Source organism: Chelon labrosus (assembly GCF_963514085.1).
Source record: "Chelon labrosus genome assembly, chromosome: 19".
NCBI lineage: Eukaryota > Metazoa > Chordata > Actinopteri > Mugiliformes > Mugilidae > Chelon > Chelon labrosus.
In genome coordinates this window covers 15,934,272-15,948,153 of record NC_140352.1, presented here as the reverse complement: position 1 = coordinate 15,948,153, position 13,882 = coordinate 15,934,272, and the positions used below count along the sequence as shown (strand labels likewise).

Here is a 13,882-nt window from a genome sequence, read left to right as displayed (position 1 = left end):
ACTAAAAAACTATTCAAATTAGTCACACATACCTATCAGCAGTTTCCATCAGAAGTCAGAATATTACATAGTTGTTTTGAAACTGACGGTACAGTGTCCCTATCAGAGTTATTTCTGTTCTTTTTTCTTTTTATGTTGCTGTGATACTTGTGTGTCTTATTTTGTATAGCTGACAAATTGCGCTGTTCATCTTGTGATTGTGTAAATAAACTCATGACCACCTGATTTCAACACCTCTCACCCTCTTTCAGCTCTGTTTACCCATTTAAAGCTTTTTTTTTTTTTCGTTGGAAGGAAGGATGCTGAGCAATAAGGGCAATCACGTGTGGCTTTTTCTCAAGAAGTTGCTATGTGGGGTGTGTTTTTCATCACAGCAGCCCCATATAAACTGGATTTTTCATCTGAAAAGTCAGAGGTTCTCTGTCCTGTAACTGAAAAGTGAGACACCAGCTCCTACCAGATCTCTACTTGGAACAAAGATGCCTTCATCCAGTAGCTGTGGACTGGCCTTTATTTGGATATCTGCGTTGCTTTTCCTTCTTGCACAAGGTGAGTGTGGCTTTGAATGCAGGGTTTTTAATAGTAACTGAAGACAGGCTGCAAAACTGTAATAAATGAGTTAATTGCTGTAGTATGTACAAATAACCGGATCTGTAAATGATCCAGTTCAACATTTTTCTCTGTGTGATGCTGATTCTAGGGCAACAGCCTTCTAGGCGTGGCCATCGTCGTTACAGTCCCGTCAATCCCAACTGCTGTCCGACAGCCTCAAAGGGTCTCGTTAAGGAACCTATCGTGGCCTGCTTTGAACAGAAGCCAAACAAATTTCCTCGTTGTAAGATACATGCATACCTGTGAGTACTCAATATCACAAGCTTGCTTTTGCTCGTCTGTTATACATTATGTATCAAATCCAGTAACTACGTCAGAGGCATTACTGATTCACACTAACATTAGGTACACTAGTGACAGCGAATGCAATCTGATATAACAATCCTGCACTAAAATCCTTCATGTCTGTTGTATTGTTCACTTTAAACTGTAACAATCATTTTACAAACGGCAGTCGCCAAAAAGAAAGATGAATCAACAGCTCTCGGTTATTTTATGAGAATGCCAAATACCATAACCTTCATAAAGCTAAGATTTGGAGCAGGTCTCTCATATTAGAATGCATATTTTTTCACTAATCTACCTAATGAACTGTCAAGTGAGTGTAGTCTGGCATTTTGTCATATTTATTTAGCATACCATTAAACTAAAATCAAGAAAAACACCCCAAAAAGGTCTCAAATCAATACATTGCCCCCTTTTTATATATATATATCTATATATATATAAACCACATAAACCATTTTTACTTGAACAGAAGAGGCTAAATAAAAGTGAACATCTGCAAAATTGTGTGACGATATCAATTCAGTGAATAAAGTATATTCATAGTCTCATCATTGTAGATCAGATCGTCGTATGTCCACACCTTGAGGTGTTACACGGTGTTACAGTTTTGTGTTTCTTTAGAAATTGTTACGTTACGTCACTAAAACCAACCATTTCTAATTACTGTCTATCTACTTTGTGTACAGATGAGAAAAAGTGTGTTAATCGTTAAGCTTTAAGGTTTTTCCGTCTGCTTCCTGTTTTAGCGCCAAGCTAATAGCTTTGCACAATGTAGCTAAGCTTAGAAGCTATCTACTGTCGATGTATTTCCTTGTTTAAGAATCAAATTCTTTCTTATCTGTCGTTCAATAGTCTCGAAACTGACACCAAGAAATATTGTATGGACCCAAATGGCAGATGGCTCAAAAAAACACTCAAGGAATTAAAGGAGGTGAGTCTGAAGTATATATTTTCACTTGAAGAATGTACATTAAAACTTAACAAACAATTGTTTTATGTATATTGGTGTTATGGCCCTGAAATGTTCCGTCCTAATATTAACTTTCTTTTCTTGACAGAGAGGAATATATTGCAAAGAACTGTGAAAGTCCTTCAACAATCAACAAGGAAATGAAGATGATGTATCATAAAATTCCAAGTGGAAATATTCACACTGGCAATCATTTGTAGTTCATTTTTCTTCTAACTTATATGCAACTTTTGAAATAAATATTATGCTTCCACAGGAACCTTGTACTGTCTTCCAAAGTAATAAATATAATTTCGAGAAAATGCTGTCTTGTTATTATTGGTGCATTTGAGGCTTACATTAGGGTACAAGCTGTCTTAACAATCTCACGTAAAAATTAAAAAAAAGTTAAATATGTTTTGCGCCGCTTAAAAAGTGGACTATTTTTATTTCCTGTTTATTCTGGGCTAAGCTAACCCGCTGCTCACTGTAGTATAGCAGTATACTCAATGTAGTTACATTTATCCCATGGGTAGGAGGGGTAAATTAAGGGGTAAGTTAGTTAAAAAATACAAAATAAAAAATACAATAAAATAGCATTCCTTATGTGATAATTCTGTAACTTGCTGCTAGCCTGCTAAGTTTGTATCACAATATTTAGCTAAACCAAATTCGGCAAACCGCTCTGCGATAGACTGGCGACCTGTCCAGGGTGTACCCCGCCTCTCCCCTGATGACAGCTGGGATAGGCTTCAGCAGACCCCACAACCCTTCACAGGAACAAGTGGTTACAGAAGATGAATGAATGAATGAAATTCTGAACGGTCATCACGAGCCATGTCCTCTTGTTCGCTAATGCAGCAGCAGCCTCTGCCTGTCTCTACTGGATTGTAACTGCAGTTTTCTTGTGTGTTAATTATATGACAGAATTAGCAGTAACTAAAAGACTGTTCAAATTAGTCACACATACCCATCAGCAGTTTGTGTCAGAAGTCAGAATATTACATAGTTGTTTTGAAACTGACGGTATAGTGTCCCTGTCAGAGTTATTTCTGTTCTTTTTTCTATTTATGTTGCTGTGATACTTGTGTGTGTCTTATTTTGTATAGCTGACAAATTGCGCTGTTCATCTTGTGATTGTGTAAATAAACTCATGACCACCTGATTTCAACACCTCTCACCCTCTTTCAGCTCTGTTTACCTATTTAAAGCTTTTTTTTTTTTCGTTGGAAGGAGGGATGCTGAGCAATAAGGGCAATCACGTGTGGCTTTTTCTCAAGAAGTTGCTATGTGGGGTGTGTTTTTCATCACAGCAGCCCCATATAAACTGGATTTTTCATCTGAAAAGTCAGAGGTTCTCTGCCCTGTAACTGAAAAGTGAGACACCAGCTCCTACCAGATCTCTACTTGGACCAAAGATGCGTTCCTCCCGTAGCTGTGGACTGGCCTTTATGTGGATAGCTGCGTTGCTTTTCCTTCTTGCACAAGGTGAGTGTGGCTTAAATAACCGGATCTGTAAATGCTCCAGCTCGCTGACATTTTTCTCTGTGTGATGCTGATTGTAGGGCAACAGCCTTCTAAGCGTGGCCATCGTCGTTACAGTCCAGTCAATCCCAACTGCTGTACAGAAGCCACAAAGCATCACATTAAGGAACCCATCGTGGCCTGCTTCGAACAGAAGCCATACAAATTTCCTAATTGTAGGATACATGCATACATGTGAGTACTCAATATCACAAGCTTGCTTTTGCTCGTCTGTTATACAACATTATACATCAAATCCAGTAACTACGTCAGAGGCATTAATGATTCACACTAACATTAGGTACACTAGTGACAGTGAATGCAATCTGATATAACAATCCTGCACTAAAATCCTTCATGTCTGTTGTATTGTTCACTTTAAACTGTAACAATCATTTTACAAATGGCAGTCGCCAAAAAGAAAGAACAATCAACAGCTCTCGGTTATTTTATGAGAATGCCAAATACCATAACCTTCATAAAGCTAAGATTTGGAGCAGGTCTCTCATATTAGAATTTGTTTTCACTAATCTACCTAATGAACTGTCAAGTGAGTGTAGTCTGGCATTTTGTCATATTTATTTAGCATAACATTAGACTAAAATCAAGAAAAACACCCCAAAAAGGTCTCAAATCAATACACTGCCTCTCTCTCTCTCTCTCTCTCTCTCTATATATATATATATATATATATATATATACATATATATATATATAAACCACATCCACATGTTAAAAATACAAATTTGTGGACTTCTCCCTGCACTTTTGCTCTCCATTAATTGCTCAAAATACTGCTCAATTAAAAGTAAGCAAATGGGAGAAAGCATTGCAAACAGTTATCAAACTTGCTAGCTTGCGTGTTGGGTCGTGACTTGGACAGTTTTCTCAAAAGACGTCTTAGTATCGTTCACTGTTGTCTTGGCTGCCTGCTAACCATTTTTACTCCAATAGAAGAGGCTAAAGAAAAGTGAACATCTGCAAAATTATCTTACAATATCAATTCAGTAAATAAAATATGTTCATAGTAGATCATAGTCTCATCATTGTAGATCAGATCGTTGTATGTCCACACCTTGAGGAGTTACACAGTGTTACAGTTTTGTGTTTCTTTAGAAATTGTTACGTTAGGTCACTAAAACCAACCATTTCTAATTACTGTGTATCTACTTTGTGTGCAGATGAGAAAAAGTGTGTTAATCATTAAGCTTTAAGGTGTATCCGTCTGCTTCCTGTTTTAGCGCCAAGCTAATAGCTTTGCACAATGTAGTTAAGCTTAGAAGCTATCTACTGTAGATGTATTTCTTTGTTTAAGAATCATATTCTTTCATCTGTCTTTCAATAGTTTCATCACTAACACCAACAAAACACATTGTGTGGACCCAAATGCCGACTGGCTCGATGAAAGGCTCAAGAAATTAGAGAAGGTGAGTCTGAAGTATATATTTTCACTGGAAGAATGTACATTAAAACTTAACAAACAAATGATTTATGTATATTGGTGTTATGGCCCTGAAATGTTCCGTCCTAATATTAACTTTCTTTTCTTGACAGAGAGGAATATATTGCAAAGAACTGTGAAAGTCCTTCAACAATCAACAAGGAAATGAAGATGATGTATCATAACCTTCCAAGTAGAAATATTCGCACTGGCAATCATTTGTAGTTCATTTTTCTTCTAACTTGTATGCAACTTTTCAAATAAATATTATGCTTCTGCAGGAACCTTGTACTGTCTTCTAAAGTAATAAATATCATTTCGAGAAAATGCTGTCTTGTTATTATTGGTGCATTTGAAGCTTACATTAGGGTACAAGCTGTCTTAAAAATCTCATGTAAAAATTTTAAAAAAGTTAAACATGTTTTGCGTAGCTTAAAAAGTGGACTATTTTTATTTCCTGTTTATTCTGGGCTAAGCTAACCTGCTGCTAACTGTAGTATAGTGTAGTTACATGTATTCCATGGGTAGGAGGGGTAAATTAACATTTTTCTTAAATTATTAGCAAGTTAGTTAAAAAAATACAAAATAAAAAATACAATAAAATACAAATAAAATAGCATTCCTTAAGTGATAATTCTGTAGCTTGCTGCTAGTAAGTTCGTATCACAATATTTAGCTAAACCAAATTCGGCAAACCGCCCTGCAATAGACTGGCGACCTGTCCAGGGTGTACCCCGTCTCTCCCCCGATGACAGCTGGGATAGGCTTCAGCAGACCCCACAACCCTTCACAGGAACAAGTGGTTACATAAGATGAATGAATGAATGGAATTCTGAACCGTCATCACGAGCCATGTCCTCTTGTTCGCTAATGCAGCTGCAGCCTCTGCCTATATGCAGTATATTTAATATCTGTAAATAATATTTCAGTTTCAGCATGGTCTGACTAAAAGTGATTCAGCCAGGTTTCTGTAATGGTTGGGCTGATTTTCTTCTACGTTTGTGTTTTAAAATGTGATGTATTTTGTTTCTCTGGCTTCAGTACCTCACAGCATTACCAATACCTCCTACATTCACATCTATCTTCTAGGTATTGGCATATTTTGCGAAACTATTGAGTAACAACTCACAGCTGCGTTCCCCTTTTTTGGAATGAGGATGTGTTTTTGGTCCCCCACTTCTGGCCTCACTGATACCCAAGAATTTTGTTTTGCAAGAAGGTGTTCACAGTGTGAGTGCTTCTACTGCGCAGAGACACGCTATCAGACTAAGGGATTGAGGATGTCTTTCTCTAACTATGGACTCCTGCAGTTAACCCTGCTGCTTTTCCTCTTTTCACAAGGTGAGTGTGATTAGTGATAAGTCTTTACCTACTCCAGAACAAAAAGAATATGTGTTTATGTTGAAAATCTGTGCACAGGAGCTTTTGTGTTGTACAGATCAGTTCCCTTTTCATTTGGTGTTAAATGTCTTTGCTTATCGGTGTGCCCATTGCATGACAATGCATGACAATTAGGCAACAACCTTTAAGATAAATAAAGAGCAGATGCTGTGGGTAGATACTATGTCCTTTGCAAGATAGCAAACCAATTGTAATTTTGAAAAGATGTGACTCCGCGTAAAGACTGGAAATGGCTAGCTTTGTCCAAAGGTAACAAAATCACCTGCAAGCGCTTCTACAACTAATTTTTTCTTAATCTGTTAGATCGCTTTTGTTAAATTTGTACAAAAGCCAAAAGAGTCGGTTGTCACTGTCATTACAAAAAGACGACTGCACTATGTAAAACTATGACATGTAGATTTTAATCTTTTGTTTTTAGTATAGATTTATTGGGTGTTTTTCAATCTTTTTTCCCTCCTGCAGAGTGATTGATCATATTACTGTGTTGTTGTCGGTATTGCAGGATGTCCTCAGTGTTACAAGGCTCGGCACAGGAGTATTGGACATGTCAGGCCCGCCTGCTGTACAGAAACCTCAAACGCCACTATTAAGGGGTCTGTCAATGAGTGCTTTGAACAGACGGCACAAAGATTTCATCACTGTAGGGTAGACGCGTATATGTAAGTAAAAACTGATACATGATGTCTGACCAGTGAATATGAAACGAGACTGGTGATTAGCTTAGCTTAGCATCAAGACTGTGGCTAGCTTAGCGAGCCACCTCCTGGCCCTAGCCTCATATTTAAGAGATCAGTACTTCCTACACATTTTTTTTTCTTTACTTTTAACTGTCTTCTCAACCCTCCAGCTTTACAAAACAGAAGAAAACCTGGTGTGTGGACCCGAGGGCCCCGTGGCTCCAAAAGAGATTCCAGAGGTTAGAGAGAGTAAGTCAAATTAAATTAATTCAGATATTCTGGCGTTTTTCTTTTTCCTCTTGAGAATTCCAGCTACAAATGCCGAATAAATGGACATATAACTTGTTTTTTTTTTTTTTTTTTCCCAACACAGAGAGGAATATGTTGCCAAATCATGTAAGGAGTCTCCAACGACTACACAACGGAATAACATTCCCTTCTATGCAAAAGTCACGTTACAACTATTTTCTGTTTTCTATTAATTTTGAAGCATATTAAATTTTCTGTTTGTAAATGCATTTAAAGATACTAACCAAGTCCTGTAGAAATCTTCTAAACTAATATATATCAATATATACTTTTTGTGCTCTTTGGGAATGATACACAGTCAGAAATCTATTGAAATCTATGCAGAAAAATACTGTTATTGACATGTAGAACAGTTTTAGACTGAATATTTTCACTGGTAAATAAAAAGACTAATGATTGGTGCTGATTTGGTCCGTCTTCATTTTACTGTTTGGAATTTGGCAGTGGGATGCTTTAGCATTGGTCATGCTGAAGTTAACGCCTACAACTGCCTCAACAGATGTTTCAAACAATCTACTTTCTGCCTGTGCAGCTGCATCCTTTAGATTCTCTTTGTATCCCCAAGGAGGATAGGCTCTGCTCTCCTCTGCAACAAACAACTTCCTTTAGATTCTCTTCATTAGGTTTCCAAGTGTGAAATAGCACAGATTGAATCAGTCTTATCAATTTATTACAAGAAAACCTTTAGTTTTCAACTGATTTTGTTCATACACAAAACAGGATAATACAATTAATCGGAATTCTATTCAAATTGGGGTGCCAACTATTTTGTCTAAAAAACTTCTGAAGCCAGTCAAAACCAAATTAGGATGAAAGCCAGTGGAAGACTTTTTGAAGGGTGTGACTATGTTCACACTAAACTATTATGAAAAAGATGCAACGTTTGGAAAATCGCTGTGAAAACTTGTGTTTAGACGTTATTCAGAGGTGTCTCACCTCCACAACAACTCAACTGAATCATGTGAGCTGACACAGATCCACCCAAGGGAGGCACAGTCCAACAGAAAAAATGCTGAATGTGTGTAAATGTAGGAGGAAACTTTATTAAACTGCTTCATAAATGTACAAAGAAAGATTGGGGGGGGGGGGGGGGGGAAGAGAAATAACAATAATCGCAGAAATAGCAGACATGGGTTTCTGGTGATGTATGGGTTTTATCAGAAGCTAGGCTTAAGTTATGTTAATCTTCATAAATTATGTATTCATGTTATTTCTTCCCATTTTTAAGACCAGTGATAAGAGCTGCATGGGCAATTTTTTTCACCACCTGCCAATTCTTCACTCACGTCCATGTATTCGTTCAATCAGTCAGCATACACTTGTTTCACTAAAGGCTCGTCATGTGCTCGGAAAGTACCCTCCCTGAAGTAGAACTAAAAAACAAAACAAAAAAAACTTGAACTACAGTTGTCCCTGCATGCCCTCAGAAAAGGGGATACGTTCTTCAAAATACTTAAATATCACACATTAACTCATACGCGACTCCCGTATGACTCATAGGTTAAGCAGGCCAAATTTAAGATGGTGATGTAATGTAATACGCTGTGTAATGATCGTATTTTCTGACCGTCTCATCGCGGCCTTATGTTTAAACCATCCACACAAAATTGACACCTAGAATTAAAGAAATGCCTCACTGACTGTATCAAGGCTTTCACACATTAGTTTTAATACAAACAAGTACGTATTGACATCCCAAAACACCATCTTTATATATTAAAGGTTTTCATTTTATGTACATAATCAGTTTACAGCTTCAAACTAAGGCATTGCATCAAACCACAGTGTCCTCTTGCGGAGCTGCCTTCCGCATTCTTGAGTATTTGTGGCCATTCTTCTCAGCTTCACACAAACAGTGGCCTTGTATTGCCTGTGTTGACATCGTTTTTGAAACAACTTGGTAGATGAGCTAAGTTCAGAGCAAAACCATGAGAGCTTTGGTAACAGGAGATCAGGGTTTAGTGTCTTTGCCCGCTTGGCCTGGGGGAGGATCCAACAGGTCCTTGAATCCCAGCCTCTCCATCGGCTCCTTGGCCATCAGCTGACTGGAAAACACAAGAGAGCGCGGATATGTCTGTTATGTCCCCGTTTTAAAAGTGTTTACTGAGTCAGCATGGAGCGGTTTTAATCTGGAGCCTTACTTGTCCATCCGGCATTCCAGGTAGTCTTTGGACTGCAGTCGGCACTTGGAGTTGTCGAAGCTGTTTTCTCTGAGACATTTCATGAACTTCTCTTTGAACGCTTTGCACTCCCCTGAAACAACAGTTAGCCAGAGTCAGCCCAAATGAACAGCTGTGTGTCTGTCACACTGGGGACGCTGTCAAAGTTAGTTGTATTATTCTTCAACAGACTACATTCGAACACTGCCACTGACATTTGTAAGGTTTCTTGATGAGTCCAAACGTATACGGTGCTGATTCATAATTTAGATTATGAATTATCTTGAATCAGAGTTGCATGTGTGTTTAAAGAGACTTGAAAATGCAGAAATGTGCTATTTTTAAGAGAAAGGAAAATCTGAAAAATAAACCATGAAAACATTTGAACCCTGTAATTTTTACTTTATTCTTTGTTAATTCTTGTTCGCAAAATCAGTTATATATTGCATATTTAAATTGTATAACAGATGCCACTTGAATTAATTGCTAACATTTAATTAATATAATAAATATATATTATACATTTTATAATTAAACGTATTATTAATTAGTATTTTTTATTTTATAAAAATATTTCTGGTTTTATTGATTATTTAGTTAGTTGAACAGGGCCTCTAAATGTGTTTTGAATGGGATCTTGGTACAAGGGATTGCAACATCTTATCCTGTGTATTACTGAATAGAAAAGCTAGAAATGCATCTGAAATTTTGTTAAGTTAGGATTTTTATTCTATTTTTATTTTTTAATCATGGACAGTCAACAGTTCATGTATCATGGAGACAGCCCCAAATGTTTCCCTTTGTTTTAGTGCAATGAAGAACTAGTACATTACGAAAATGTTTACATTTAATGAACTAACTTTTTATTAAATATTTAATGAACAATTTTAAGAGCAGTTTCAGCACATTGCTGGCATCTGCTGTTTTGTTCTGGGTCTCGGGGTTGTAATATGTCCACAAGTCTGACTAAAAAAGCGCGACCCGTAGTGGACAAACTAAGAACAGGTGCCAATTTTATTTAACAATTGTAGTCAACGTCTGTCAAATTCAGATCGGATCCTCCGGCAGCCCACGGTTTGTCCCACGGGACGTATGTTTGATACCCCTAGTCTAACGGGTGTTGAAGGCAGAGAGCGAGAGCACACTGTTATTTAACCTGACTAACACTGAGACCTGTGCCTTAACTTACCGAAATGATCCAGAGGGAACGACCCTTTGTCGGGGGGCCGAGGTCTAAACGTCTTCGACCCGAAATTCATGGCAGTAGACATGTTTGTCTGCGTTTATTTAAAAATGCTCCAAGTTTCCAGTAACTGTAACTCGACTGACAGTCACCCTGTTGTCGCAGTATTGTGACGTTTTGTTTTGGGGCCGTCTCATCAGACAGACATTAGTAGTCGCTCGGATTGCATCGATCGTCGATGACACTTTGATCGATTCCTTATATTTTAGTGATAGAAATAATAATAATAAGATTAAAAAAACAACAACAACAGCCTGTTATTAGGCTTATTAATCACCCACGTGCTAAAAATACGTGATCTTTAGTTTACTAATTACTACAAAATAAACGTACCTTAGCAATTGCTTATAAAACTGTACATAAAAAATACAATAGAATATTTAAACATGCAGTAGGCAACAAAATAGTCTGAATTACGAATTGTTTTAATATTTTCATTTCACTTTATTCCATTTTTGTCACTTTAAATCACATGCTGGCAGTGTGTAATTGTCCTTCCTGTTACTTTCAACAGTTTTGTTTTTAATCTACAGACGCATTGTAAGAGCACCCAGTAAAATTGAACCGATTTTTATATTAAGTGTCAGTAACTTCATTAAAAATAAAAATAAAAATCTGCAGACTGAAAAGATTTAAAAATAAAGCTATTGTGGCTTTTTTAAATAGTTTTTAGAAAGGTAATTATTAACAGTTGTTGCTATTGACCTTTCATATTAGGACTTAACGCAAAAAAAAAAAAAAGAATAGCTTTATAAAAATTAACTGTATCACTGAAGACTCAACCAGTAGCTCATTGGACTGTTACCTCAGAAGCCCTTACATTTACCTGGTGACCCTATTGATGGGTCCTGGTACCTGGGTTGGGAATCACTGGACTAAACCATGCTGCTTGCACGTTGGTGCTTTTTTAAATTTCGATGTCGGTTATTTTTTATAAACAATAATAATAATAACATTAATAATGAATGGAAATAGACTAGGCCCACTTCTTCCAGCACTGGACATTTGGGATGTGCAATTCCACTCGGTCAGCCGCTGGATGTCTCACTTTTATCAGAATAAGACTGGTATAGAGGGAGAAAGAAGACAGCGAGGCAAGGGAGGAGGAGGTGATGGTAACAGATAGGCTTGATTATTATGCAGTCAGCGAGACTTGGTAATAGAGCTATCACTGAGAGACAGAGAGAGGGAAGGAGTGAGGGAGGGAGAGAGAGAGAGAGAGAGAGAGATAGAGGAGGGTTTTTTTCAGCACGTTTCCTTGAGTCTCTTCCTTGTCTCTCCCCGCTCTTTCTTCTCCGCTTCAGTTCAGATTGGAGGTGGCAGGTGATCGGCTGGTCCGTCCGTCCGTCTGTCTTGTCTGTTTGTCCGTCGGGCTCCAGCGGCGGATGCTCTTGGACCAGCTTCTCCCCACCGCGGTGAGCCTGGACGGATAAACTCACCATGGCGCTGGAACCGGAGGGGGACAAGCTGCTCCTGCAAGACGTGCTGGCGAGACCGGGAAACGAAGCGTGTGCGGACTGCGGCAATCCAGGTAAGACACCCCTCTCACCCCCCCACCATTTAAAAAAAAAAAAAAAAAAAAAAAGCCGGTGCATGCACCTGCACCTGCATCAATGCATTTAAGCTTCTGTGCGCAAGTTGGGAAAGATGAGTCAACTGGCGCTTGAGAACCCAACAAGTCTGAATGAATTTGCTTCTATATATGATGACAAAGGCCTGGCTACCTGCAAACACTCTCAGGGCCTAATACTATGGACTCTGGACTTCCAATTTTTAGCCATAAAGTCATAAAACACTCCTGTGTGTTCCTGTCACGGTGTGTGAGTGTGTACAAAGGCATGGCAAGTCATTCCCTCCACATTGTTGCTGTTCCTGACTGTGTGTATGTGTGTGGTCTGGTGTTATTATGTTCTACACTGTCAGCATCCTCCAAACAGCTCACTTATTACTGCTGCCTCTCTGTGAGTGTGTGTGCATTTTATATTTTGGTCCACTTCCATATGACCCAAGGAGCTCATTTCACCAGAGCAGTTATTCTATATAAGGCGGCTAAATCCTTTTTCCAGTGTCTCGCTTCCTTTCTTTACCTCTCCATCCTTTCATCTCTCCATCCCTTCTCTCTCTCCCATTACCCCCCTCCGCCCCACTCCTCTCTGAAATGGCAGTAAACCAGTGAGTGGCCACTGAGGCTCCAGCACAGGCCGAACGCCCGGTGCTTGGAGCCGTGCCCGCCCAGGATGCCTGTTCCTTGGCCCTGGTCTTGGTTCCTCTGAGCACTGGCAGTAGCAGAGCAGCTTTTGGAGCTGGCAGTGCTCTTTCAGAATTCGATAGCTTTGTCTGAGTGGTGGACGCTTGCAGAGGAGTGGCTCCTCGGCCTGGTTTTTGCTGTGTGTGTGTGAGAGTTGAATATAGGATCTTTAAAGTATATGAAATCTTTATGTTGCCCTTTGCTTCTTTCTATCACCAACTTACATAGTACAGCTTGGCATATAGCCGGTCCATAAAAGCTTTTCCATAAACTGTCTCAATAGTTACATGATGATTTGACAAACATTCATGGTGCCCAGCAGAAGAACCCTAATGACGGACCAGCAAAAGCTTTCAAAAAATGATTTCAGAATTATAGGAATCACTAGGGATGTCATTGTATCTGAAATGTGGTTAGTTGTGCATTGGGCCAAACTACAAACGTTTTAGGATCTGAACATTTTGAACAGTTCTGATTATGATAATTGTCCTCCTTTTGCTTGTAATGCTACGCGACACAGTTTGAATTCTGGATTTTGGATGTGTATTACCCCGTCAGCAATAACATGCATCCTGGGTGATGTGATCACAAATTGACCGTCTTAAGTACTAAGTTTTACAACTGGCATTAGAATGAGTCCTCACGGATCACGGATCAACACTCAATATTCAAACATAGGGAGGCTTTGCAGGTTTCGAGTTAGGTGGGAGCAAGAGTATTGTGCAAATAGCTACTGTATTAAAGCGGTACCACCACTGTCGTTTCAAAACCATGAACGGTGCTGTGTGTTTAGTTCATCATTTGGGAAGCACTGAGCGTTCGAGTTGTGTGCCAACAAGAATTTTTTGCAAACAGCTGCTGTCTTAACACAATGCACTGCTATCGCTGTTGTTTCAAAACCACAAACAGTGCTTTGAGTTTAGCTCATCTGAAAAAGCAACGAGCAGTTAAGTTGTGTGCAAACAAGAATATCGCGCAAACAGCTGCTGTCTTAAAACAATGCACTGCTATCACTGTTGTTTCAAAACCAC

The 13,882-nt window shown here is 38.7% G+C and overlaps 2 protein-coding genes and 1 long non-coding RNA gene across 3 annotated transcripts in view; 2 read left to right on the top strand and 1 right to left on the bottom strand.

Annotated features, from left to right (window-relative positions):
* The first annotated feature begins 715 nt into the window (after positions 1–715).
* On the top strand, positions 716–2,620 carry LOC311504844. The gene is made up of 3 exons (XR_014699643.1): positions 716–854; positions 1,753–1,831; positions 1,959–2,620. It is a non-coding gene; the product is annotated as an uncharacterized lncRNA (long non-coding RNA).
* A 5,703-nt stretch (positions 2,621–8,323) lies between these two features.
* Positions 8,324–10,702, bottom strand: cox19 (cytochrome c oxidase assembly factor COX19). The gene is made up of 3 exons (XM_084566927.1): positions 10,550–10,702; positions 9,343–9,454; positions 8,324–9,246 (listed from the first exon to the last, which is right to left on the bottom strand). Exons 1-3 carry the CDS (start codon positions 10,629–10,631, stop codon positions 9,153–9,155), a joined length of 288 nt encoding a protein of 95 aa, XP_084423053.1. The 5' UTR covers positions 10,632–10,702; the 3' UTR covers positions 8,324–9,152.
* Positions 10,703–11,886: 1,184 nt separating this feature from the next.
* LOC311504380 (arf-GAP with dual PH domain-containing protein 1) overlaps positions 11,887–13,882 on the top strand; it is a 32,137-nt gene continuing 30,141 nt past the window's right edge. Inside the window, exon 1 of the mRNA XM_084567416.1 lies at positions 11,887–12,134. Coding sequence (XP_084423542.1) covers positions 12,044–12,134 — 91 coding nt within the window. The 5' untranslated portion in view covers positions 11,887–12,043. The remainder of the gene's footprint in view (positions 12,135–13,882) is intronic.

Excerpts from the sequence above, each read along its gene's own strand:
- cox19 (XM_084566927.1), bottom strand. The coding sequence starts at position 10,631 with ATGTCTACTGCCATGAATTTCGGGTCGAAGACGTTTAGACCTCGGCCC. Across the intron at positions 9,455-10,549 it reads GTTCCCTCTGGATCATTTCG|GGGAGTGCAAAGCGTTCAAA; the intron begins GTAAGTTAAGGC and ends CTGTTGTTTCAG. Across the intron at positions 9,247-9,342 it reads CTGGAATGCCGGATGGACAA|TCAGCTGATGGCCAAGGAGC; the intron begins GTAAGGCTCCAG and ends TGTGTTTTCCAG.